This window comes from Triturus cristatus, chromosome 3_2 (genome assembly GCF_964204655.1).
Source record: "Triturus cristatus chromosome 3_2, aTriCri1.1, whole genome shotgun sequence".
NCBI lineage: Eukaryota > Metazoa > Chordata > Amphibia > Caudata > Salamandridae > Triturus > Triturus cristatus.
The window spans coordinates 1236875343-1236902222 of NC_140584.1; the positions used below are offsets into that span (position 1 = coordinate 1236875343).

Here is a 26880-nt window from a genome sequence, read left to right on the forward strand (position 1 = left end):
GTCCCCTTAGTTAAGAAAGGTCTACGGAGAGCAGAGAATTATGACTATGAAAAAGGATTGAGAGATACATAGAGGTTTGATTTAGGATGTTTTAGGAAGAAATCCTACTTACCAATCCAGAATCCAGTTAAGGCATCATTGGTTGAATCTTGGGTAAGAGAACCTGTAGGAATAAGATAATAAGGAGAATCTGTTAAAATAAATAGAAGGCAAAACAAGTCTAAACTAATTGTTGCATTACAGCAGATGACACACCAAGACAACCCCCAACCAGAAGAGGAGCATTGGTCACATCTAGACAGGGTGGGTATACAGAGAAAGAAGATCACACACGAATATAAACAGGGTAGGGTGTAGGAATAGACCAGACCACAACTAAGGTGAATACTTCTTTTGCAGTATAAACACATCTGTCACCAAAAGAGAAGATAGAAAGAACGACAACACTCAAGAAAGAAAAAGACGCAAGTGACTGTCTCTTCTCTGTCCCATCCCCTTTCACCCTCTTAGGTTATTAGGGCGAACTTGCATTAACAGGTGCGTTGCCCGGAAAGCTGGGAGGGGCATGGGGAACTAGCGACATTCTGCTCCCGAGCGATTCTGAAGAGCACCATCCCCTACCAAAATTTCCGTGCAAACTGCGGTTATTGCCGGATTCTTACACCTGCTTGAAAGTTGACTTAGCCATATTTTCTATGGGAGGTGGATCGTCTGGTTACGTCCACACTCCCCTATTATCAATCTTTTCATTATCGTGTGAAATCATCGCTGGATTTCACACGCTAATGAGGATTATCGTACATCGCCTGGTGGCAGAGCATTGTTAATACTCCGCTAACACAGCGATGTAAACCAGCGATAGACGGCGATAATCAAATTTGCGCTAAGCGGGATTCGCGATATTTACCACTACCCGTTGATGATTTGCCCCATAGTCTGTCTGTGTCTCAATATATATCAAATCAGATTTAATTTTAGGATAGTTTATTTCCACATTCACATCCTGAACACGCGTAGTATTTCGTGTATGTTCGTGAGTGTGGGAGAACACGTCGTGAACTGACGTGTTGTAACTGGGCAGGCTCGTGCCTCCCAGGTGATGCTCGTAAATGGGGTAGAATGAGGATTTGAACAGCCTCCCACCCAGACATTAGACATTCCCCGATTGCAGAGCGGGGTCGGATGATAGCAAATATGAGAGGCGAGCCAGGGGACACCGGGAACTTGCCCCGGGTGGTGGCGATAGAACGCGACCGCCCGAGAGTCTGGCTCCTAACTGAGGGAAGGCCAGGGGCACGTGCTTGAGTTGTTATATAATTTAATGGCGATACACGTAGGTACCGTTTGAAATCGGTTTTGAACAAATCACGAAAGCAGACGTGCAAAAGAAGACTCCATTTGCATACATTATACGATGTGAAGGTATGCTAAATTAATTGAATTTGTCCTTCACATCCAACATGGGCTTCAAATGGAATTCCATAGAGCATATTATCAAGCCCATTAGCGCCATTTTAGAATCAGTTTTCTGCCGTTAAAACGGCGAAATCTTTATCGCCTGTCTTGATAATATGCCTCAGAGACTTTACAAACCCGGGGGCTTATCAGCAACAACCGGCGATAATTATCGCTAAACGCACTTAGCGCTAGGATAATTATCGCCGGCTAGCGTGGATTTTTATCGCTGAGATAGCGTGCTATTAGCAACGCGTATCTCAAAAGCGATAAAAATCCTAGCGCTAACTGCCAAACGTGTGATTATCATTAGAAATCCAGCGATAATCCCACGAAGTTTGCCGATAGCTTGCTGATAGGGCCTCCCATACTTAGCCATGATATCCACCTTACATAGGATTTCATGGCTAGGTCAGTTTCAAAGCAGGCGCAAGGAAAGTAGCGATAACAGAAGTTATCGCTACTTTTCTTGTCGCTATGCTGCTTTGCATGAGGCTTGATAATAGGAGAAATGTCGCTTAGCAACATTTCTCCCATTATCCTGGGGAGGAACTCCCACTTTGCATCTCATTAGAGATCCAAAGATGGGCGTTAGGAATTCAGGCGCTAAGGCAAGATTTCACGCGATAGCGTGACCTTGCTGATATAGCGATAAAATGATCGCCGCTTTTCGGACGAAATTTTATATCGCCGCCTTGTAGATATGCCCCCCAGAGAATAAGCTAAATATTTTACGGATTTTAATCTCGGGATGACCTATCGAGGGTGTCTTGAACAAGAAAGACGTTAAAGTAGGCACCATTAGATTGATGTTATGCTGCCCCCGTGTGGCCTTTAGTTTAATTTGAATAAATATATCATTCAGCTAACTGTCTCGGAGGGCTCATATGGTTCCCTTTTTGTATACATATTTTTTCCATATCTTTACAGCACGACCTTTTCCCTCATGTTAGGTGAAGCAGCCGTTAATACATAATCACACTATATCAGATGTGGTAACCTAAAGATTTGTAGTATTATTAGTTAATCTATCTACAATATGCGGGCTTTGGCTCACCATGGGGCATATCAGCAACAACCGGCGATAATTATCGCTAAGAGCACTTAGCGCTAGGATAATTATCGCCGGATAGCGTGATTTTTTATCGCTGAGATAGCGTGCTATTAGCAACGCTTATCTCAAAAGCGATAAAAATCCTAGCGCTAACTTCCTAACGTGAGATTATCACTGGAAACCCAGCGATAATCTCACGAAATGTGACGTTAGCTTGTTGATAGGGACTCACAAACTTAGCCATGATATCCACCTTCCATAGGATATCATGGCTAAGTCAGTCCTGAAGCAGGCGTAAGGAAAGTAGCGATAACAGGGGTTATCGCTACTTTTCTTGCCGCTATGCTTCATGGCGTGGGGCTTGATGATAGGAGAAGTGTCGCTTAGCGACATTTCTCCTGTCATGTTAGGTCAGGAACGCCCACTTTGCATCTCATTAAAGATGCAAAGCTGGGCGTTAGGAATTCCTGCGCTAACGCAAGGTTTCACGCGTTAGTGTGAGCTTGCTAATTGGGCGATAAAATTATCGCCGCTTTTCGGCCGAAAACAGCCGCAAAAGTGGTGATAATTTTCTATCGCCGCGTTGTAGATATGCCCCCATGTTTATTGTTTCTATTTAGACAACCCAATGTCTATTTAGAAGAACCTTAAGGGAAAATCAAACAGACATTAAGATCTGCCCTTTAATATCCATTTTCTTAGGTATGTGCATCTACACTTGGCTTGTTTATGAAATGTAATCTTAGATGTTTTCATGAAAAACACTTACATAATTAAGTTGGCCAGAAGTCGGAAGATATAACTGATGTAAGAAATTGAGACCGGATTATTGAATTCCTATACTCGGTGGTTAATTGTATTTATGACAGATTATTTTTGATTTAATGGTATGGAATGTGTGCTGTTACATAGAACCGATTTTCGACAACCCTGCTATAATTATAAATATGATGCAATGTCCTGTGGAATGTTTAATAATTTAGGGAACATTGTAGTAACAGAATTCTGTAAAATGTTTTTGTTTATTACTTTTGATGATAGGCACATTGTTTATATAATATTTGACATATGTATTTTATTCATTCTTAATACAGTCACACATGATTATGTGCTATTCCTTATAAAGAACCAATTTTCGTCAAAAGTCCCGATAAAGGTGGTGCTATAGTTGCTTGCACACCGAAACGCGTCAATGCTTCAGGGGTGTTAAATTTGAGGAACTATTGAGTCAAAAGATTTTCTATATGATATGACTACGATATAGATTCAATCGAATTAACTGTTTTCTGATGATTTTTAATATGTCACTTGTTGTTCTCTCTTTATTTTGTTGATGGATTTGCCATATGAAATATTTTTATGAATTGTGGAAGGTGTTTTGCTGTTTTTTAAGAATTGTATTATCGGTCTTTGTTTTTGTACATTAAATACATTTTTGTGATTTTCATATATATTTTGTGTATTTTTATAATTATACGTGGGATTGTCGAAAGTATACACTTATGAAAGGATCTTGCCTGATGGATGGTTGTATGTGGTTTAAAGGTTGGTAGTTAGTCCAAGGGAAGATTTTTCATTGTTACTATATAGGACCAAAAGCCCATGTCCTCCCTGAAGAGCGGCCGGGCGCTCCATTATGCCAAATCTTTTTAAGGGCGGTACGAACTACTGCCTTACCTGGAACAGTTAGATCAACCGGGGATCTGGTGGGCTCTGCTGTGATGTTATCCATTCCCCCCCATGGTACTGTGGAACTGTTTGGAGAAGTTACTTTCAAGTCGACCGTGTACCGAGATTTCACATGAGCTACACAAGTGTCCACATCAAGTGGGTTCTCTCTGCTGTAAGTCCTGTGGATTAGACTATTTAGATATTGCCAGAATTCTTGGGACTTGCACAGAGCCAACAACGCAAAGATCTTCAGCCATTTTGCCTCTGTGGATTCACGTTTTGCCTTCCAAACCTGTTGGGAGTGGGTCTTTGCTGCTAATTTCAGTTGCTTTTTGGCAGACTCCGACCCATTCTTTTCATACTCCCTTCGTTTGGTGTTTAGTTGTTTGGCACATTGCTTGATCGCTGGAACTTGACCCAGGGAATGTGTTGGATTAATTGCTATTCTGTAGGTGGTGCTTCCTCAGAACAACAAAGGTAGTTCGTATGCAAGTTTGTCCCATTCACCTATAAGGTCCAAGTTATTTGGGCCGGTCTGCCAGCCAGTCCATGTCGATTTCCATGAGTCAAATTTGTTGGTTGACATCCGGCCCCATTTAATTCTTCTGAGGATCTTCACTCTTGGACGCTCCAATAGGGCAGAGGGTATGACGGGATTTCGCTGTGATGGTTAAATGTAGCAGTACGGCGGCATGATCGCTTTCGCTCCGTGGGAGCACTGCATAATTTAGCATATCTTTTCGTAGCCTCTCACTTAATAAAATGTAATCTATGGTAGTGTGGTTGTTGTAGGTAGGCGCATGGATTAGCCCTGGCTTGGATGCTATACATAAAGAATGAGTTGTTGCCAAATTATATGTCCGAAAAAGGACATTAAATCTCCCGGTACCCTTAGAAGGGTTGCCATCAGATGACTGCTCCCCTACATTGTGCGTAAAAGTCCCCAAGAATGATGGGCTCCATGGATGCAAATTGTGTGAGCAGGGTTTCAATTTGTGTAATCAGCCGAATGAGCTTATCCATGGAGTTCTTCCCATGGGGATTATAGTCTACATTGATTAAAAATATTGGTAATTAGACGTCTACCATGTTGAGGCCTTTCAGAGTACCAGCAAGGAACATGTCAGAGGGATTCTTTATCTCTGTGAATTGTAGTTTCAGGGCATGCTTAATGTATATGGAGATACCCCCGGCGGGTCTCCCAAATACATTTCCTTGGTTTCAGGTTTGAAGTATTCTGCATTGCCTGCTAATGGGATGGATGCGATTGCCCATGTTTCTTGGGCCCAGGTTAAATCGGCCTCTTCAAGGAATGTGATCAATGATGGGCTTTGCAGAACCTTGATCATCCCAGCAACATTCCAAGTCATGATGCTTAATGGTTGGGGGCGAGCTGATGTGCATCCATGCTGGACAGACACATTTCTTGGAGAAGACCTGAATTTTGACGGTCAAGGTTCCTTACTTGATGGGGGCCTGAATTTTGTCGGCCAAGTTGGAGGCGACCCAGCCCCAATAGGCCGAATTTGGGGAGGGTGGAGCGCAAAAGGGGGAGAAGGCGTGGAGAATGGAAGTGACCTGTCTCCCCCGCATGAACCATCACCCTGCACTGGATGTTCATGTTTGCTTGTTCGAGGGTGCACTCTACTCGGCGGGTCCACCTTAGTATGCTAATCGTGGGCATGTTCTTTGTGGGTGCCTGTAAAATTAATGTCGATTCCCCATTCTGCAAATTGTTCTTTTTCAATGTAACGCTTGTGTCTATGTCCGGGTTGGCCCAAGTTACAATAGTTTGTTCCTTCCCTGTGATGGAGCAAGGTTCCGAGTGAAACTTGCTTGTATGCAATTCTCCCGATAGATATATTAACTGTACTAATAGAATTGTGGTTTTAAACAAACAAATGCATTTCACGAATTATAAACGGGTAAGAAGACGCTTGCAAATGACTAAACGCAACTAATAGACGCTTAACATGAGCAATGTCGCTTTGAACGGAACATTCTGTCTGCGCATGCGTCAGTCCGACTGACGTGTGTCTGACGTAGCTTAACTGGTGGGAAAACATGCGCATATGCAATAACGCTTTAAATGGCGTCTTGCCGACTCGCATGCATGGCACCTGCTGACTCTGTATGCTGATTAGAAGAAGATTTGCGGAAGAACACTCGAGGAGGGAGAGAGCCTGGAAGAGAGGGTGCGGCGCAGGTCGTCGGAAGAGTAGAAGAGGTCCAGCTGTCCTATCCTGTCCTGTCCTGATCCTGTCCTGAGTCCTTTGCCCCCGGAACTTTTTACTTGGGAGGCCCCACTAATACCTAGGCCTGGGGATTGGTTTTCCAGCATCCTACTTGGGTAATATATTTTTCTAGAATTAAGCTAAATGATTTTTATATATGTACTTTTGTCTTCTTCTCTATCCACTCTATATTTTAGGTGACACGTACTGACTGATGTGATGTAAGATCTGCTAACCCATTTTTTGTTCCATGAGTATTCACACTGTATTATACATTTACATTTTACAAACTTTAGATAAAGATTGAAACGACAAACAGAGTTTGTGGTCATTAGCGTCTGTAATTATTTCGTAAGAATAAGTAAATGTTATTATAGCCATGAACACTTAGTGAACTAATTAGGATTTATCGACAGAAAGGATTCTTCTATTTCATGTATGGCTCGGGTAAGTAAAATAACAGATCTGGGACAAAAAGTAAGAATAGTTCAATCTGAGCATGAAGGCATGAGAAAAGGGGTGTAGTTCTGGTAAAAATTCATCAGAGGGGATGTTTATGGTTTCACATGCAGAGCGAGGAAGGGCCCAGGTGATTATCTGCTAAGGTGACCATTTGTCTCCGGTGGTTAAGTTATAGGTGGTTTCCAGCTACTACCCGACACCCCTGATTTCTGCTCCAACACCTGTTTGTGAGGGCGAGGGGACAAATTGCACCCTGACAATATTCCTGCTTTTAATATGGGACAATGTCTGTGTATGTTGGAGGAGTGTCAGAATATTTGTTCTATTAAGAGTATCAAGGTTCCCCTTTGAAATGTACAATGGGTCATGCTCATTTTTGCCAGGTAACCTCCACCTAGGGCCAGCGTATTTGACCTGAAGATGCAGTCATTATGGAAGGGCCTTTGTGCTGTTGAAATTTTGTCCGTATGGTTCAGCGTAGACTGATAAACTTGCGGGAAGCCAACTTCAGTCCTTCGGTGCAAACTCGAAGGTTCTGTTCTCATGGAGGTGGTGATGGCCTGATGAGGCTGTGGTGTTGGTTTTCCATTGACGTTACACAGGCTTTTTAGTAGAGTTTTTCCGTGCCCAGTATCACTCTGGATTCTGATGGGTTGAGGGCCAGGTGGTAACGATAATCCCAATCAAAGGGCCTCCCCCTAAGTCAGCCCCACCACACTGCCCTCCCTATCGTTGTTCGCAGTTAGGCTGGTGGGCGCGGGTGGGCAGTGCTGAGACAGAGTTGGATCAAGACCTGCTGTTGCAATGTCCCCAGGCATGCTACTCCCTGTCTGCCTGGAAGTGCCCCTTTGGCAGCCTCCACATTTGATGGCAGATTGTTTGTATGCGTAGTCGATGGGGCTGGTACTGATGGTTGTTTAACATGGGGATTCTTGCAGAATATGGGGAAAAGAGATTGATTGTTTTCCAGTTTGATTGTCAATGCCTGAGTTGCTGATTCTTTTTTTTTTACAAGGCTGTTCAATTTCACTGGGGGGTTCACAAAAGTAGTCTCTTAGCTTGCTTTTTTTTCTTTTTAAGATGTTTCTTCTCCCTCCGCGTTGTTGGCGGGGCAGACTGAGATACTTCCAGTGAGATTATGACGCCTATGTTGTTGGGGGCAAGATCTGCTGTGTGGTTGCTCCCTCCCGTCCTTCCCTCTGGTTATGAGTGGGGTAACGGCTGGGTTTCTGTTTTTAGTGATTGGTGGGGTTGGATTGATTCTAAGTCTGCATCCCTGGCCACTACAGTATGGTCCTTTATGCTCTTCTCCAGGCTCGCAGGGTCTGAGCGTGTTCTGATGCTGAGTTTTAATTCCTCCACCAGCGAGGAAAGTACGGTCAAGAGCGATGACAGTTTGTCAATTAGAATATGGCACAGACATTCAGGAGAGGGAGTTAGCAGGGTTGGATTGCTAATGGTTGCAGCCAACTTATCGATTATCTTGGCCATCTCGGCCATTTTTGTTGCCATGACTTGGAGGGTGTCCATTTGTAGTTCGAGCTTCTCCGATTGCCATGTTAGCAGGTTAATGGGAAGTGCTGACTGACCTTAGCAGGTTGTCCTGCGCGCATGAAAGTTCAAACGACAGGAGCGATGGCGATCTGTGTAGGAAGTCACTTGACTAAGGCTCAAAGGATGAGCCTATGGTGATACATGATCCATCCGTACTCTTATGAGTAGTTACGCCTTGTAACAATGCACCGTTGTCCATTTCTTTTTTTGCTGTATGGAAGTTGTCAGCCGAAATTGTTGGATTTTTACACAAACTACCGGGGTTATCCAGTGACCCCCCAGCTGTTGCAGTGACCAGGTCCCTTTCCAGATTTGCTGCATAGTTTTGATGTGTGAGAGTTGAGTAGAGCTGGGGAGGCTCCAAGTTATGGCAAGACTGGGACTTTCTCTTCCTCCTCATAGGTGATGTAGATATGATGGACCGGTGGGGTGGCTCCATTCCCATTGATAGGGGAATTGGTCCTATTTCATCCTCGCCTGTCTGGATGATAGCCTTTGGGCGTGCCTCTTTTATGGTTGTGGAGGTTGTTGTGACTATAAAAGGTTCAGAGCCCTTGGGGGCCTCATTCTCCTCTTGCATAAGTGTAGAGGTTCAAAACCCTTGGAAATCTCGTCATCCACGTTTTCGGCTTCCTCGTTTGTCCACACTGGGCTGCTCTCTACAGATTCTGGCTCCTTACCCAATTGTGCAGATAATACAATTTGCCAACCTTGGGCTGGTGTTTGGGCTGATCGGATCCCCCCCATAGCAACCTTGTTTGTAAGCATGTCCACAGCTGTGAGTGTGGGGTTCTGTTTTGATGTTGGCAATCAGGTGCTTTTTTAAGACATTACAGCACCTGTAGCCGACCTCAGGAAGAGGGAAGGAGGAGGGGTGACAGTGGTCCTGTGAGTAGGGATGTTATGTGGAGGGATTCTCAAGGGGCTTAGAGGGGTGGCCAGAGGCTGGTAGGCGGGAGGATCGTTAGAACAATTCGAAGATGAGGCAGGCTGGTGGGCCGGGTATTGTAATGTAAGACAGATGTACTGAGCAGCCCCTTCTGACCCCGTGGCACAGCCATTGCCCTGCCCACTCCGCACCTCGGGGTATGTGCTAATGCTCACTGGCCACCAGTAGGAGGAAGGGTTCCTAGTTCCTGGTTAAAGTCCTGGTCAAAGACTGCGCCCCAGGAGCGAGGGGGAGCCAGCCAGTCCGAGAGTGTGTTTTTTGGATTCCGGGGTCGACGGGGGCGACAGGTCATATGTCCCCCAGTCCTTTTTCATAATTGCCTATTGGGAAAGTGTAGTATCCTGATGGATACAGTCTAGTGTTTTAGATGCTGGTCACACACACTAAACACTCACCCACCACAGGAGTCACCAGTCAGGTGACCCTGATAATAAAAGGGTCCGAGTTACCAACTATACATCCAGTGTCAGTGTGCTCATTTATAAAGTATGTGGGCCTAGCGCCCCCACTACTTTACAATGGCGACGAGTGGGTCTTATCCCACATGTGCGGAGGCCTCACTTCCCCGGTTCCTGGTGGGGGAAGTGTGAGACAATAAAGACGGTGACCGGGAGCACATCCCGCACCGTCACAAAGACCTGCGGGCGTGCAAAGTGAGAAGGCGAAGTGACCGGGAGCCCACCCCGCACCTCATGCACCTGCTGAAATCGGCCCCCACGTGGAAGTGCCGTGGGGGAATAGTGCAAGCCGAGCGGAGCCCAACCGCATCGGCCACGACCGAGGACTCCAAACGTGAGGGAGCGGGTGACCACCCCGCAAGTGATGTGAAACACGCGGAGCCCACCCGTGGGGAGGAGGAGGCCTGCCGGCAGGAGGTGCAGCCGCAAATCGGGGACCTGATGTGGGGCCAAGCTAAGTAAGAAAACTGCCCCAAGCATGATGAGGCCTACGGGAGCCAACCCCACACTGGCGTGAAGACCCGCGGGGCGTGTGGAGTGCCCCGGAGGTGAAGGTGACGAGGTCGGGAGCCCACCCCGTCTCGGAAATGTATGCAGATGACCGGTCCAGCGTGACCATAAGCCGGTAATGGCGGAAGCCCAGCGCGAGCAAGGCCGGACTGCCCAGATGCCGGCCAACGCTGCTACTACCGCGATGTGAGAGTGCGGGTGGAAGATGAGCCCCAACTGAAGCAGAGCCCACCTGCAGTGACTGGGCTCAATCCCCGCATCAGCTCCTGCCCCGCCCCACATATAAGCCGTGAAAGGCCGCGGCGGCACGGGAACACATCGAAGACAGCGTGCAGTCCTTGGCCGAGGACTACCAAGGATAAGGTGACCTGCGCCGCCAGCGAAGCGCGGTGAGCCACGATAGTACTGCGGTGTCCCCAGGGGCAGCGCGAGTCGCGCGTAGCCCTTGCAGCAAGCAAAATAACTTCCAATAGCCCACAGCCCCAAGGGAAAGCAACTAAAAGCGGAGCCCACCCGCAGCGACCCGAGCCCGCCCCACCCCCCAGGAGAACGAGGCCCGAGCGCCAAAGGGGCGGCAAGACTGCAGGAGAGTGGCAGGAGCAGCCGCGAGCACAAAGTGGCAGCAAGGCGAGGTCTGCAGCGAGGGTAGAGCTGCTAGGGCCTGTCTGAACACTGCAGAGATAAGCTCAGCTCCTGCGGCCTTCAAAATATTAACTGTGTGAGTGCAAGAGGGCTACCGGGTGCATAAGTGACTGTGGCTGAGAGGCGCCCAGATCATATGTGCACTGAATGAGAAAAAAAACTTCAAACATTTCATATAGACAAGTAAGACGGCGAATAAAGTGCCCACCTGGTTTGGAGTGCCTGTGCCGCGACAGGGAGGAAATCCTGGTACCGGCAAATCTGGAGGAGTGAAACAAAGAAACGTGTGGCCGATGAGCAGTACTTCACCTCCTAACTGGATAACAAGATGATAGCAAAGACAGCCCGGGCATAGAAACAACACTAAAGTGAGAAGGACTGGGCATGCCTGCTGCACCAGTCTGAAGGCCAAGGAAATACCAGCTGCAGCACAGGACCGGCTGTTGCAGCACAACACAGTTGAACAGCAAAGTGCATCTGTGACGTGAAAGAAAGGACCTACTTGGCAGAAGCCCAGGAAGGACTACCTAATGCGCAAAGGTGAGCGCACTGGAACGCTGCTATGCAACAGTGGCGCTAAATCACCGCAAAGGGACGGCGCAGGAACGTGCCAGAAGTGCAGGAAGCAACTACCCCGCAGATAAGGTGACACGGTGAAGGAGCCCTAAGAAGAGAAGCAGAGCGAAGACACAAGTGCGCAAAAGGGAGTAACCAGGAGCAGGTCGACAGAGCGGTGGCACAGACCACCAGAAGCACGGAACTGAGCTGAGGCCGAGAGAGAGCGCAGCGGTACCTAGTGGCCACAGGCTGTCACTGCTGCTGTAGGAAGGAGAAGGAGCACCACCAGACAAGCAAACGGGGACTCAAGAGCTCAGCACCAGGCAAGGGCGAAGACGTGCAAGAACAGACACTGCTCCAGGGATGGAGGAAGATGAGGTATGCGCAGCGAGTGCACCCAGTAAGGTAACGAAAGAGCGCCATCAGAAGTGCGCTACAGCAACGTGATTGGGGAGAAGAGGAGGTGGTTGCGCGAACCACCAGAAGCACAAAGACCCGGGAGAGGGAGTAGAAACCGACCAGCCAGATGGTCGCCAGCGAAGAGAAGCAGCCGATCAGCCAGATGGTCGCCAGTGAAGAGAAGAAGCCGACCAGTCAGATGGTCACCAGTGAGAAAAAGAAGCCGACCAGCCAGATGGTCGCCAGTGAGAAGAAGATGGTCGCCAGTGAGAAGAAGAAGCCGACCAGCCAGATGGTCGCCAGTGAGAAGAAGAAGCCGACCAGCCAGATGGTCACCAAAGAAAAGAAGCGGACCAGCCAGATGGTCGTCAGAGAGGAGAGGCCTGACAAGAGGTCTGATCAGAAGAATGGAGAAGTCTGTGATGTGAAGAACGAAGAGGATGTCCGCAAAGGGGACCCCAGGAAAGGTCCACGAAGAGGACCAGAAAGAGACGGACAAGAAATTCAATATCAGTAACTAGAAGCTAGAAGGGATCAAAGGAAGAAGGTTGCGATGACCGGTCCAGTCACAGATTGAAAAGAAGACAGTGTCCCATTGCTGGGACAAGACCAGAGGGAAACGTGTTGAGTGCACACTACAAGGAGAAGCCTGGTTAGGAGGAGAAAGAATGCGAGAGGACCAGACCGCGTCGCAAAGGAAGAAATGAAGAGAAGGAGAGTGAGTGGCAAGACACCATGAAGAAAGAAGAGGATGGCAGGATGTCAGCCTACTAAGGATGAAGGTACAGTAGCACCGCGCCACGTGCAGACAACCAACACAGGCGTGCAAGGGACAATGATGCGAAGTGACCGGGCAGAGTACTCGCATCATCATAGAAGAGAACACCCAGAGACTTCGGACCGCCGCCTACTGCCCCATCAAAGAATAATGGTGAAGTCATCAACACCATCAAGGAGCAGCACAACACCTAAGGGAATCCACACACTCCAGGCAACCAGAGTCCAAGAAGGCAGGCTGCCCAGGAACCGTCTGTGCACCCCTGTCAGCCTGCAGCGTACGGAAGTAGAGCACAACCGAACATTAGAAGATCCACCCCTTGGGATAAAGTAAGACTAGGCCGTTGATGAGTACAGGCCCCAGCTAGGCCCGAAAATACAAGGGTTCGCCCTCCTGTGTACGAAAACTAGAAGGAAGTTGGCACGTAAACTGCAAATACAAAGACAGAGTTTATTAACCCTTAAGGGTGGTCCTACAACCTATACAACACTCTTCAGTATTGCATAGAGTAGCACAAAGAACTTGCGTACACGGTCCCCTTTTATACACAACAGAGGGGCTCATAAGTGGGTGGATACAACATAGAGCAAAATTCATTACCATTTATGGACATTTTCGATACAGGATCAATATATGGGCGGAGTTAACAATTTCCTGAGCACGCGAAAACATGGTCAAACAAGGACTAACTGATAACAGATGTGGTCAAGTCTGGGCATGCGCCAGACGGACAAAGGAGCTATTTATAGACTGTTACTAGGCAGATTACAAGAGCAACTAGCGAAAAGGTAGGACTCTTCTCGTGCACAGCACGTGGAGACATGACAATACAAAATGGAGTCCAGACATTAGTCAACATAAGACAAGAAACACATTTTGACTGTAGAGAACTCATGTCTTCAGTGAATGCTTAATCATATCGCCGTTTTAGTTTTCAACAGACAATCCTTTCAGCATTTACTGAAGACATTCGGCTTATTAGGATAATCATCATATATGTCAATTTTCATCATCTCTTCCACCTCCTTGTTTAAGTTTTTCTGATAGGTGACATTGGCAATAGCTTTCTTATCAGGAATACAAAATGACACACATAAAGAACAGAGTAAAGGACCACACTGAACACACATGCAGCAGGAAAACAGAACTGCTACAATAATACAGAGACCAGTTAAAACTTTCCATCCCCATGTAGTGATCAATGCCCAAAACCATCCAGAAAAGATCCAAGTGCCATTTTCTGTATGAATCTCAGCTGCGATTTTATGCAATTTATTAATAGCGTTATAGACTGACGGCGTGTGGTCAGGAATGAATACACAACAGCTACTTCCGATAATCCTACATGCTCCACCTCTGTCTGCTAACATAACATCTAATACCATACGATTCTGTAACGCAACAATTTTAGTGATTTGTAATTCTTCCGTAAGATTCCCAAGAGCAGCAGCAGCTTGATTCGTTACAGCCTCTACAACTCTTGTTAATCGTCGAACTTTCCTACTATTTAGGGCAGCTCCAACAAAGAAAAACAATCCTAAGTTAAAATCAACATACTGCTGTAAGCTAGTGTCGGTTTGGTCAACATCATCAATAGATAGAGTACGTTTATACCTATTTACAGTTACATTGTTCAATAACTTCAAGTCTTTATGATAGGATGCAGGTGCTAAGAGTACAGGGGGTAATAGGAACGCTACATAACATACTCCGGACCAGCCGGCTGGTAAGCGATAATAACCTTTATTCCCACATACGAAATATGTATTATGGGAAGCTAAAAAAGTACTATTATTTAATCCATCTATATTCAAAACAATAATACAGTCACTAATACCAACAGGAATATAACCCACACTCTGAACACACAGGACCGCTTGAGCTTGTGCCACTTGAATTACAAATTTCTCATTTCCGACAATGTCTCTAGTGTTCGTGAAGATGTAGGGGATTGATTCATTATCTGGTCGATATTCTTCCCACTCCCATATTGTCCCATTCGCTTGTGGATAGCCTTCTTTATCTTGATGACATTCCCTACTAAGTCTAAAAAGTAGTCGTCCCACTGTAGGTTTCCGTGTGGCAAAAAGCAAAGTGTATCATGCTCTACAAGAGCCATTATGAGAGAAAGGAAGAGGTATAAACGGCGTTCCTCCTTTCTTCTGATGAGCTGGCATCATACCACATATCCAACAGTTCGTAGCATTTGTAGCAACATGGGTATGATGCAACATCTGGATAAAAGTATTATTCAAATAAGACTGACGATGCTTCAATTCTTGCTACGGAAGGGTGTAAAAGTAATGCTCCTCAGGCACTGGAGTAGTCAAAACAAGCAACTCAAGGGCAGGAGTCACATCCTCAAAAAACCACGTGGTTATACCAACAATAGCTACAATGATAATAAAACTTGTCAAACAAAACATCTTCTTCTTCTCCATTTTGTAATAAAAGTCAATCTCTTCCTGAAACTAAAAGATTGTCAGAACTCTTCACCTTAAGCAGCCGTTGATTTCTTCACCAGCGGGCCAAGACGGGTGTCGCTACACCAATGCAGGGCTGATCCCCCCCCCCTTGCCTCATTGGCTCTCCATTTCACTAACCTAAGGGCCGTTCTGACAACGTGTCCTGATACAGAAAGAAATCACTTCCTCGGTCTGAGATGATATCTTCTTCCTCCAGGAATCGCTTGGTCGGGGAAGAGCTCCTCAGTGTCGTTCGGATCCACAGCACGGCCTTTCCCTGCAGTCAGGATTTCTTGATGGTCGGTCAATACAGCAGGCTCCACTAATCCAGGTGGCACTTTACGACAGTGTAAGGAGTGGATCCAGTTCTTCCGATTGGAGACCCGCACAGCTGTCCTCGTCGCGAGCAAGACTTGCTCAGGACCAACCCACCTCGGCTCCAGACTGTTCGTCCTTTCAAACACCTTGATCATAAAATGGTCTCCAGGCCGGAGGTTATGTCCTTCACCTGTGGACGGATCAGGGAGCGCTTCTCGAACCTGTTGATGAATAGAAACCAAATTATCCGTTAACTGTGCCAGATAATCATTCATCATTACACAAGGTACATCATACACTGACTTCGGTTTCGGTGGACCCCAAATATTCATTGGGCGTCCGAACACGATCTCATATGGCGTGAGACCGGTCCGAGAATGCGGTATCGATCTAATTGACAATAATGCCAGCGGTAAAGCATCTGGCCAAGTCAAAGAAGTCGAATCTTGGATCTTAGCGATCTTAAGCTTCAAAGTACCGTTATATGTGTCAACCAATCCCGCAGACTGAGGGTGAAACACTGCATGAAATTTCTGGGTAATTCCCAGTTCTTTCAGGACATACTTGATAACGTCAATTGTCTTTCGTAGGGTATGCCTCAACCCATTTACTGAAGGCACAAACCACTACTAGAACATACTTCAGATTGTTACAGCGCTCAAGCTGAATGTAATCCATCTGCAAAACCTCAATGGGTGCAGTAGGTGTTGCAAATCCTCCTGCTGGAGTTCGTGTACCCTTTCCTAGGTTATACTTCAGGCAAATCATGCAAGTCTGCACTATCCTCTTTGCCGTACTAGCGATCTCCGGATGCTCCCAAACTCGTGTGAGTAATTTTACAATTGCGGAAGCTCCGACATGCGCTAGTCCATGTGCCATCTGAACCATAGGTTGTACGAAAGCTGTGGGTAACTTCCATTTATCCATCTGCTTATTTCTCCAACACCCTTCATCGTCTAATTCTCCATCATTGGACCATTGCTCCCGTTCCTTATTGGAAGCGGTCCTCTGTATCTCCGGCACTTCTCTCCTAGCATCGTGCCATCTTTCTGCCTGTGACTTCACAACATACATTGCAGTAGAGTCAGGCTGCATCGCAGTCTCTCGTGCCACCCGGTCTGCCAAAGCATTCCCTTCTCCAACTTTATCAACCACCTTTTTATGGGCACTACATTTAACTATAGCAATCTTCTTTGGATGTGTTAATGCAGTCAAAAGGTTGTGAACTAACTCTCCATACATTATCTGCGCTACATGAAACGTTAGAAACCCTCTCTCCTTCCAGAGTAGGCCAAAATCGTGCGCTACTCCGAAGGCATAGCGGCTATCTGTATAAACATTCACACACAATCCTGCACTGAGCTCACATGCTCGTGTTAATGCTATCAGTTCCGCTGCTTGAGCTGATTTCTGCGGTATGCGTGCTGTCTCCACTATTGTTTGTAATGTGGTAATTGCATACGCTGCTGAAGTCGTACCATCTGGTAGCTTCAGGCATGATCCGTCCACCCATAGTTCTCCATCTACATCTGTAAAGGGCGTATCCTGGAGATCAATACGACCCTTTGTCTGTTCCTCAGTCACAAGAATACAGTCATGTGCTTTTCGTGCTTCAGACTGAGTTTCCGGGAACGGCAACAATGTGGCTGGATTTAACGTTGCACACCTCTTCAACGTAATATGAGGAGCCAAAAGCGTCAACTCATATCCTGTTAAACGAGCACTGGTCAAATGCTGCGTCTTTGTCTGATTAAGCAGGGCATCAACAGCATGGGGAACTAATACCAACAGCTTATGAGATAACACAATTCCCTCACTTTGGCGTATTGACACAGCTGTCGCCGCAACCGAGCGAAAACAACCAGGCAATGCTCGGGCAACAGGATCAAGTACGGCCGAAAAATATGCACAAGGGCGCTGCTTGTCGCCGTGCATCTGCACTAAAACTGATAATGCACATCCATCTCTCTCATGTACATACAATGTAAAAGGCTTCGTATAATCAGGAGTACCTAACACTGGTGCTGAGCAAAGGGCTTGTCGCAATTGCTGAAAGGCAATTTCACAACTATTTGACAAGGGAAGAGGAACTGGGGTATCTTTTGTCAAAAGTGCTAACAATGGCTTAACTATATGTGAAAACCCCAATATCCATTGCCTACAAAAAGAAGCAAGACCCAAAAATGCACGCATGTCCTTCTGTGTGGAAGGTACTGGCGTGTCCAAAATTGCTTGAATACGATCTGGTGTGAGTGCACGCCCCTCCTTAGACAAAAGGTGACCCAAGTAAGTCACCTTTGGTCTACAAAATTGCAATTTCTTCTTCGACACTTTGTTATTGTGAGATGCCAAAAAGGAAAGCAAGGATAACGTGCACTTCTCACATAGCTCAAGAGTGTCGGCCGCCAACAATATGTCGTCGACATATTGTATAAGGGCTACACCATCAGGCAGAACAAAGGAATCCAATTGTCTTTTCAATGCTTGACTGTAAATGCTAGGACTCTCTGTATAACCCTGAGGGACTCTACAAAATCTGTAGGACCGATTATTCAAAGTGAAGCCGAAAAGATACCGGCTATCAGGATGAATAGGAATCGAAAAGAAAGCATTTTTCAAATCGATAACCGAAAATGTGGTCGCCGTTGGCGGGACCAGAGTAAGCAACGTCGTGATATCAGAAACCACTGGATACTGAGGTATCACTATCTTATTCACCTCCCTTAAGTCAATAATAAAACGATAAACCCTAGTATCAGTGTCTTTTTTCAAAATGGGTAGAATAGGACTGTTGCAGACATTGTATGGAACTTCCTCCACTACTCCCACTTTAATCAAATCCTGCACTATCTGTGTGAGTGCCTCCCCCCCCTCCTGGGAAATACGATATTGAGGGAGGCGTGGTAACACAGCACCCTCCTTGACACTAATGTGTACAGGCGGAATCACCATCTGTCCCACATCAGTATCCAAAGTGGCCCACAAAGTACGCGGGAGAGAAGCTAATACAGTATCCTCTGCAACCACACACATCCGTTCTGTCATGGGGTGATTGTCATTTAATATCACACGTACTCCAGTAGGGGAGCAGCGGATCGTAGCTCTGAAGTGCTTAAGCATATCAAGACCCATAATGTTGTCAGGCGTGTTTGGAGCAAGCAAAAACGGGCAGGGTGCAGAAAGTTGGTCAGCATGAAATGCAAGGGGTTGGGATAGAGGGCTTCGAGAGAGTATACCATCAAATCCTACCGATGTAACCATTAAGCCAGATGGGGGAGCCCTCGGAACCAATTGTTTGGACAGCGCACTGCGAGTAGCTCCTGTATCAACTAGGAACCGATCAGTAGAACCCAGAACATTTGCTGTAACATAAGGACCCCTCTGATCAACCGGCACTTCAACTGATTCCAACCCCCACCCAACGCAATCCTATGCATGCTGCGAATCATGGTACCCAGGGCGGTCATTCCCAGACATTTGATACTGATGTTGCCGATCAAATACATTAGGTCTATCTCGTTGCTGCACGTTAGGCTCAAATCGAGCACGATCATTGGAATTCCCTCTGAAGTTCGAAAAGCCCCCTCTACGTCTCGGCGGTCCCTGACCACGTCCCTGATGAGATGCATATAATACCGGACAATCCCTGGCCCAATGACCCAACTGTTTGCAATACGCACATTGATTTCTATTACCATCCGACCGACCCGAAGGGGAACCATAAAATCCTCCTCTACCTCTCTCAACACCCCGACGAGGTGGACCATACACTTGTGCTAACATCACCTTAGTTTTCAAATCTTTCGATTTCTTTTCCTCATGCCCCTTCGCTTCTTGTTCCTGACGCTCATAATACTGAGCCATAGTCAGGAGGGATGCCGGAGACGAGGTGGACCAAGAACTTTCACTCGCTTTTAATCGAGCTGCTATTCCCGGTAATAAATTCGCCACATATTTATCAACAAAAAGATGTCGACCCGTATCATCTGTAAGTGACTGACCACTGAAATCATGAAATGTTTCCTTAAAGCGCGTAAAGAAGTCTGAAACTGATTCATCAACCTTCTGTTTACACGAGGCTAACATATTCCAGTCAATCTTTTTAGGGGGAATAATCGTTTTCAACTTAGTCAAGATAGCAGCAGGAAGATCTAAAATAAGCTGGGGCGGTTTTTGCGCAGGCTTTCTCTCCCTATCCTCATCCTCAATCTCAGACCATTTGGCCTTAAAAGCGGCTTGATCATCCACCTTCCGCACAGATCGCCACATATCCGGCGGTAAAATAAGCCCAAAGAACAAATCTATATCTGCTAATGTCATAGTACAAGAATTCAAGGCCCCTTCGACCTCTTCATAAAAGGCCGCTGGATTCTTGCGGGGGTCAGGTAATGTATTCTTCAATGCCATAACATCAGTCCTATGCCAGGGAGTATAAACCCAATTATGCACGAAATATCCCCTACCATCGGGGGAAGACATGTCTGAACTAGTTCCCGCTCATTTAGGAGGAACATACAAAGGTGCCGCCTCTCGCATCGGATTAGCATGCACTAGTTCACTCTTATCTGAATGGGAGGTAGACGACTGTTTCCCGCCGACGTGTGGATTCGATTGCTCCTCCTCCCCTGTCTTTTGGCGCGCTTTCTCTTTAAGTTCAAACATCGCGTCCCGCAATGCAAACAGCCGTCGGACCGCATCGGGTACTTTAGAGGGAGAAAAAACACCGTTACGTAATGCTTTAGAATCTAATACTTTATCATCAGGCTCAAAAACATCAGAATATTTCCGAAAGGCAGTAACCACTTCATCAGAAAAAGTTTCAACAAAATATAACTTTTCCCTATTCTGCCAACTGTCCAAAAATGCCAATAATTCAGTAAGAGATAGCTTGCCCTTAAGCGCACGAAAAGAAATTTTCCGAAGCTCACCCATACGATCAGCTGATAACATGGACCGCGTGTCTACCTTATCCGAAACCGATCCAGAATCATGTGACCTCGGGGCAGACGCGCCAACATAAGGGGGTGGAGAGCGATCTAATAAATGAAAATCATCTTCAAGATTAGTAAGGACAGGATAAAGTGGCTGGCGGACAGCATATTGACCCGATACTTGCAACCTACGCTCTTTCTCTTGTCTCTCCGCCAGTTCTCTTTCCTCCCGACGCTTCCTGCGCTCTCACATAATCATTTTTCCGTTGCTCTTTATCAATCAGCGCTTTCTCACATTTCTCCCGCTCACGCACTTCCTTCACCGATAACCGTACACATTCAAACATGTCTTGCCGAGCACGCCGTTTACACATACACTGTTCCACATACTCAATCTTACGCATATCAAACGATCCATACAAAGGCCAGCGCAACTCAGGATCCTTTTTGGTGTATTTCCTCCACACTGTGCTGTACATTATAGAGGAAAGACCATGCTTCACATACATATCCCTATAAGGAGTCGCCTCTGGGGGGGCTGGAGCAGATTCCTCAAGATTTATCCGGTTTCCAAAGCAGCAGCACCACTTACGGAGTGCGCTAAAAGCAGGCATGCTCAAAAATAATGCAAAATATGCAGTATTATCAAAAATGGCACTTAAACGTTGCGCCGTTCAAATTTAAACAACTCCGGAGAAATATCTCCACATTACCTGCCTATATGTGTTGCAACGCATATATTCTCACAGTAATCAATACAAAATATGACCGGTCATCACAAATCAAACTGAAATAGCCAACCCAGGCTTCAAAAACTCGGAGCAAGTACCGTACAACGTTTCTTACCAATCAAGAGCGTCCAAATTCCAACTGCCAAGTTCCAAAATTCGCCCAAACGGCTATCACACGGCAAACCGACAGAAGAGGTCTCAGTCCAGGACCGGCGCCACCCAGATGGTCAGCTCGGAAGGGAAGGAAGAAAAACCTCGGGATGCCAGGACTAAGAGACGCCGCTGGCAGTGATCCCATCCCCGGCCAAATTCCTCACCTTCGTCACGACCAGTCCTTCGAGCATCCGAGTCGCCGATGAGCCCCACGTGACGGGCACCAATTGATGAGTACAGGCCCCAGCTAGGCCCGCAAATACAAGGGTTCGCCCTCCTGTGTACGAAAACTAGAAGGAAGTTGGCACGGAAACTGCAAATACAAAGACAGAGTTTATTAACCCTTAAGGGTTGTCCTACAACCTATCCAACACTCTTCAGTATTGCATAGAGTAGCACAAAGAACTTGCGTACACGGTCCCCTTTTATACACAACAGAGGGGCTCATAAGTGGGTGGATACAACATAGAGCAAAATTCATTACCATTTATGGACATTTTCGATACAGGATCAATATATGGGCGGAGTTAACAATTTCCTGAGCCCGCGAAAACATGGTCAAACAAGGACTAACTGATAACAGATGTGGTCAAGTCTGGGCATGCGCCAGATGGACAAAGGAGCTATTTATAGACTGTTACTAGGCAGATTACAAGAGCAACTAGCGAAAAGGTAGGACTCTTCTCGTGCACAGCACGTGGAGACATGACAATACAAAATGGAGTCCGGACATTAGTCAACATAAGACAAGAAACACGTTTTGACTGTAGAGAACTCATGTCTTCAGTGAATGCTTAATCATATCGCCGTTTTAGTTTTCAACACCGTGGCCCTGTTGGGAGTTCTGAAGCGACCCCTACGTGCAGCCTACACGAAGGCCCGCACAGCCCACATAGTCAAGTGGAAATCCAGGGGCAAGGGGCCTCAGCGGAATTCCAGTGAAGTTGGAGTCCGAATGGGAGAGATGTTCGACAGCAGCTTCTCGACATGCGCAGGATGCACGGAGGCCGCAGACTGAGACTGGTTGCCCTGCGACCCTGAGAGGAAGACACAGAACCGGATTCCTGATGGCAAAGACACGGAGATGGAGACATCACCCTTGGCGGACACATGAGCGACTAGGCTTTGAGTCCCGTTGGCAGTTCGGAAGCGACGCCGTAGCGCAGCCCACGTGGAGCCTGCACGGTCCACACGGTCCCATGACCCCCCAGCAGGAAAGCCCACACGGAGGTGCTGGTGAGAGAGGTGCCCAAGTGAGAGAGACAAGTCGGAAGAATCTTGGCCGTCAAGGTACTGGAACAGCTAGCACGTCACCTCCAGGTGGAAACCTCATGCCAAGAATCATCATAGTGGATCTCATCACAGCTCCCAAATCCTGATGAAGGACTCATGTACATAGACATTGTTACTGATAGACCAGATGAGTCTCAATTAGGTGGCCAAGATGAACCCGAACGTCACGAACAATGAGGGTCCAAGAAAACCAACACCGCCGGACTGCGGCCTGAAAATAAGGCTACTTGTGATTTATTTTGGGGAGTCTGTTTTCTTTACAGGTTGGACTTTATGTATTTCCTTTTATCCAAAGTTGGGAGGGATGTAGTATCCTTCTGGATACAGTCTAGTGTTTTAAATGCTGGTCACAGACACTAAACACCCACCCACCACAGGCGTCACCAGTCAGGTGACCCTGATAATAAAAGGGGCAGAGCGCACGTGCTCCTGGCCAGTTACCAACTATGCATCCAGTGTCTGTGTGCTCATTTATAAAGTATGTGGGCCTAGCACCCCCACTACTTTACAGAGAGTGGCAGATGATGGTGGAAGGGATTCGATGAAAGCCTTGTGGAAGGCGAGCAACTATGATACACACGGGGGGGCAAGTGGGGCTCGCTGGGTGCGATCGCAGGCTGCACCCAAACCTAGTTGGGCTCACTCTTGCCGCAGCCACCTGCTAATGGAGGCTTCGCTTGCCCCATCACGGGCACCTACTGTTGCCTGCCGCTGTCCGTTTTTGGTGGTGGCATAAAATAGGAGCCGCTTCACGGTGAGAGCCCGCACCTCCCAGCCCCTGAAGGAATGATCTAGCGTTGAACTGCCCAGGCTCGGCTCAGTGTCCCACGTGGCGCCCTGCTTCTGTGCGCTGCTTCTGCTGTCTCTGCCCATCTGTATCTTCGGCTCCGGACCAGTAGCAACCTTTTGGGGGTGCCCAGGCCAGATTGTGATCCCAATCTGACCCTGGGTATGTGGCACTGGACCAACAGGAACCAGGGGAGTCAGAGCAGAGCAGGCAAGAATGCGGCAGGGGAACAAGCTGCAAAGCGGGTGGTGGAGACGAGAGTGATTCCGAGCCTCTCGCCACCACTGCACAGCACTACTCACAGTCTCCCATTAGCGATGCTGTGGCCCACTCCTGACTGGCCTCAGTAGTCGAGAGGCTCACTGGCTCGACTCTTCCTGTCCCTCATCTTTCTACCGGCTTCTGACACCGGGGCCAGCACTGCGGCCGACTCCTACTCTCCTCGGTCTCGCACCAGCTGAGCACACAATGAGCCTGGGCCATGCCTCACTTGCCGCACTGGGAGTTGCACGTGGCTGAGTACAACCCAGGACAACCCCTTGCAATGCCCCCAGCCCCCAGTAGATTGTGGTTGGCTTCCAGCAGTCCTTTCCACTAAGAGCTCATCTGACTGAAACAGGGGGAACATAAGGGCAGGATCTGAATCAGGGCTTGTGTTGAAAATATCTTCATGGTTCCTGGGTGCCCGGACTCAAAAGATAAATCATTATAATCTGATTTACTACTTACAAACCTTTCAAGTTCCTATGTTGCAGGAGGCTTGGGCTCTGACTTCAGTGCCTTTAACTGGATTTGTACGATATATGAGCCAGGCAATAAAGACTAACAATAGAGGGCACCGAAAAAAGCTTCTTTGTGACTTATATAAGGTGTGGGTTACATCTACTCTCCCCCCTGTCAAGTTGTGAAAAGTGAGCCAAAAGTAAGAAGTCCAAGATTCTTGGACAGGTTCAATCATACATCCAGTGGCAGATTTAAAAGCCCATTGCATCACTTTTGCACCGTTGTTGCATCACTTTTGTGACTCAGCGGCGGCATAAAAGTTGCAGCCCATGTCCAGCATGACCAGATAGCCCATTTAAGCAATTATTTCTTCTAAGCGAAATTTTGCATTTATTATATAAAAATTAATATCTTGACTTCTATGTGTTGGGTTTTTGTCATTTTAGTCTTGTTTATCATAATTATTTTTCTAATCTGGAGTGCAGTCTTTTTGTGGTGATTTCGCTGTGTTGCTGCTTGAAGTATTGCACAAATACTTTACACATTGCCTCTTAAGTTAAGCCTGACTGCTCTGTGCCAAGCTACCAGCAGGAGAGCACAGGTAACGTTTTAGTGTGCATCTTACCTACCATGACCAGGACTGTGGTTCCTGTTGGACAGAGAGCGTATCTCTGCCAACCACAAATCCAATTCCAACACAAAGCAATTGTAATATTTACCATTCAGGAGTGGAATGTGATAGGGAAGAATGCTTGCCTCTTGATTGGTTTTGTGGCCAAAATATACAAATCTGTTTAGGATGGCTTCCCCACACAAGTACACCTAGAGTTTGTCCTGTTAAATCAAGCAATAGCGAAACAACAAGTATTTCTTACGTTGTGCCAAAAACTAAGAGCCCCTAGGCCTGGAACCCTGGATAATCTTAACTGGCAAGAGATCAGAACCAGTACAAGTAATTCTTTGCAACTTTAGTTCCCGAACATGTCTTTAGATACATTTACCAGGCAAGGAATCTGTGGGACCAGGAGGTGGCTCAGGTAGGTTTAAAACATTTGTTTCCATCAGCGCTCACAAGGTTAGCAAACTAGAGGACAAGAGCACGTTAGCACCGTGAAGGCATGCCTGGATGGTGATAAACAGATACAATGCAAAGGTTCTTCAGGTATTTCTGAGAACAAGTTATTCAAATATGTTAAATTGAAGTTCATGCACCATCGATTTGGAGTTTTTCTAAACTTGGACATTTTTCCCAAGTGGTTCAGTTTGCCCGTAGACTCCACCTGCAGGCTCTCCAATTCCCGAAAAGAACCCTTATGCATGCAGATATTTTTGTGCACAACACTTTACAGAGAATGCAGAGAGCTCTTGCACAGAACCTTTTATATTGTTAGTGTGCAGACTTGCAGACAGGCCATTCTGGTGACTCTGAATCCCTTCAACATCCACTTGAACATTAGGCTGGTAAAGCTTTTATCCTAGTTCATTGAACTCCCTGACCCTACACACGCTCAGGAAGGACCTCGAGACCTGGCTTTTTGACTGATCAGGAGCTGCAACCCCACTTGTGAACCTGACAGGTGAGTAGCGCGCTTTATAAACCCCCTTATTGATTCATTTATTGATTGAAAAGCTCAAATATGATCAATTGCATCTAATACTTTCAATGGTCAAAATATATTTATACTTTAATTTGAACTGTATTTATTTATATCGCACTTCACAATATGCACTACACGGCGAACTGTGATCTACCAAACATATTGTTGAAAACTTATCTGGGCTTAACAATATCTGAGTTTATCTTTGGCAACTATGCGCAACCATCATCTTGCATAAAAACCAATGCAAGCTCTCTCAATAGATCCATAATAAAAGAGAAATAAGACAAGGGTGTCTACTCTTGCCCCTGATTTTTACTTTCTCAAAAAAGCTCTAATTAAAAAATAAATTATAAACAAGCACTAAAAGGATTTACTACTAAAAATAGAGTTTATAAAGCTGTCCTTTTGCGACTGTATACCACAATTCTTTACAAACCAGGTAGGTAACATTACCCTTTGTGTAAGTTACAATTTTGTTTGCTATTCAGGAACTCCGATTTAATAGTAAGTTTAGGACTGTGGATAATCTGCAGTCAGGGAGGAGGGAGGACATAAAGGATGGGACAGGCCTATATTTGTACGTGCAGAGTTCTCCACCCTGACTGCAGAATCTCCACATTTGTAAACTTACTGTTTAATTGAAGTGCGTGAATAGCAAAAAAATGGTAACCATACACAAAAGTACACAAAAGTGTAAATGTATCTTTGAGAATCAGGTCCCAGTTACTTCTATTGCTAAACTGACTTGAGAAATTGTTTAATGTGTCTGGGTTCAAGATTAATTACCAAACATCTCACAGCATAGGAATACCTGACCCCTCTCTTACTACTCACATCCACTTTTAAAGACTTAGGGATATAAGTATCAATCAATCGATAACTTTATTTCGGTCATAGACCATAAAAGTGCAAGTAAAATACATACAGAAGTGTACGAATCATTAAAACAATAAATAACAGCAAGTTGATATAGAATTTAAAAAAAGATTAAACTGTAAAGTTATCAGAGAGTGAATAATAAGAAAGAGGCTATATTTACTCAAAGCTTTTCCTCCTTAAAAAACGAGAGACAGCAAAAACAATAGGGGGATGGGTATAATATATTAAAACCCTACATGCCTGTATACAATGTCTAAACCCAAGATTCCTACATA

The 26880-nt window shown here is 46.2% G+C and overlaps 1 protein-coding gene across 4 annotated transcripts in view; it reads right to left on the reverse strand.

Moving 5' to 3' along the window:
* LOC146859552 (CD5 antigen-like) overlaps nucleotides 1-26880 on the reverse strand; it is a 721628-nt gene that overhangs the window by 621098 nt on the left and 73650 nt on the right. For all 4 annotated transcript variants that reach the window (XM_085650250.1, XM_085650252.1, XM_085650249.1 and 1 more), the window contains one exon: nucleotides 113-163. In XM_085650250.1, the coding sequence (XP_085506376.1) occupies nucleotides 113-163 (51 nt within the window). The remainder of the gene's footprint in view (nucleotides 1-112; nucleotides 164-26880) is intronic.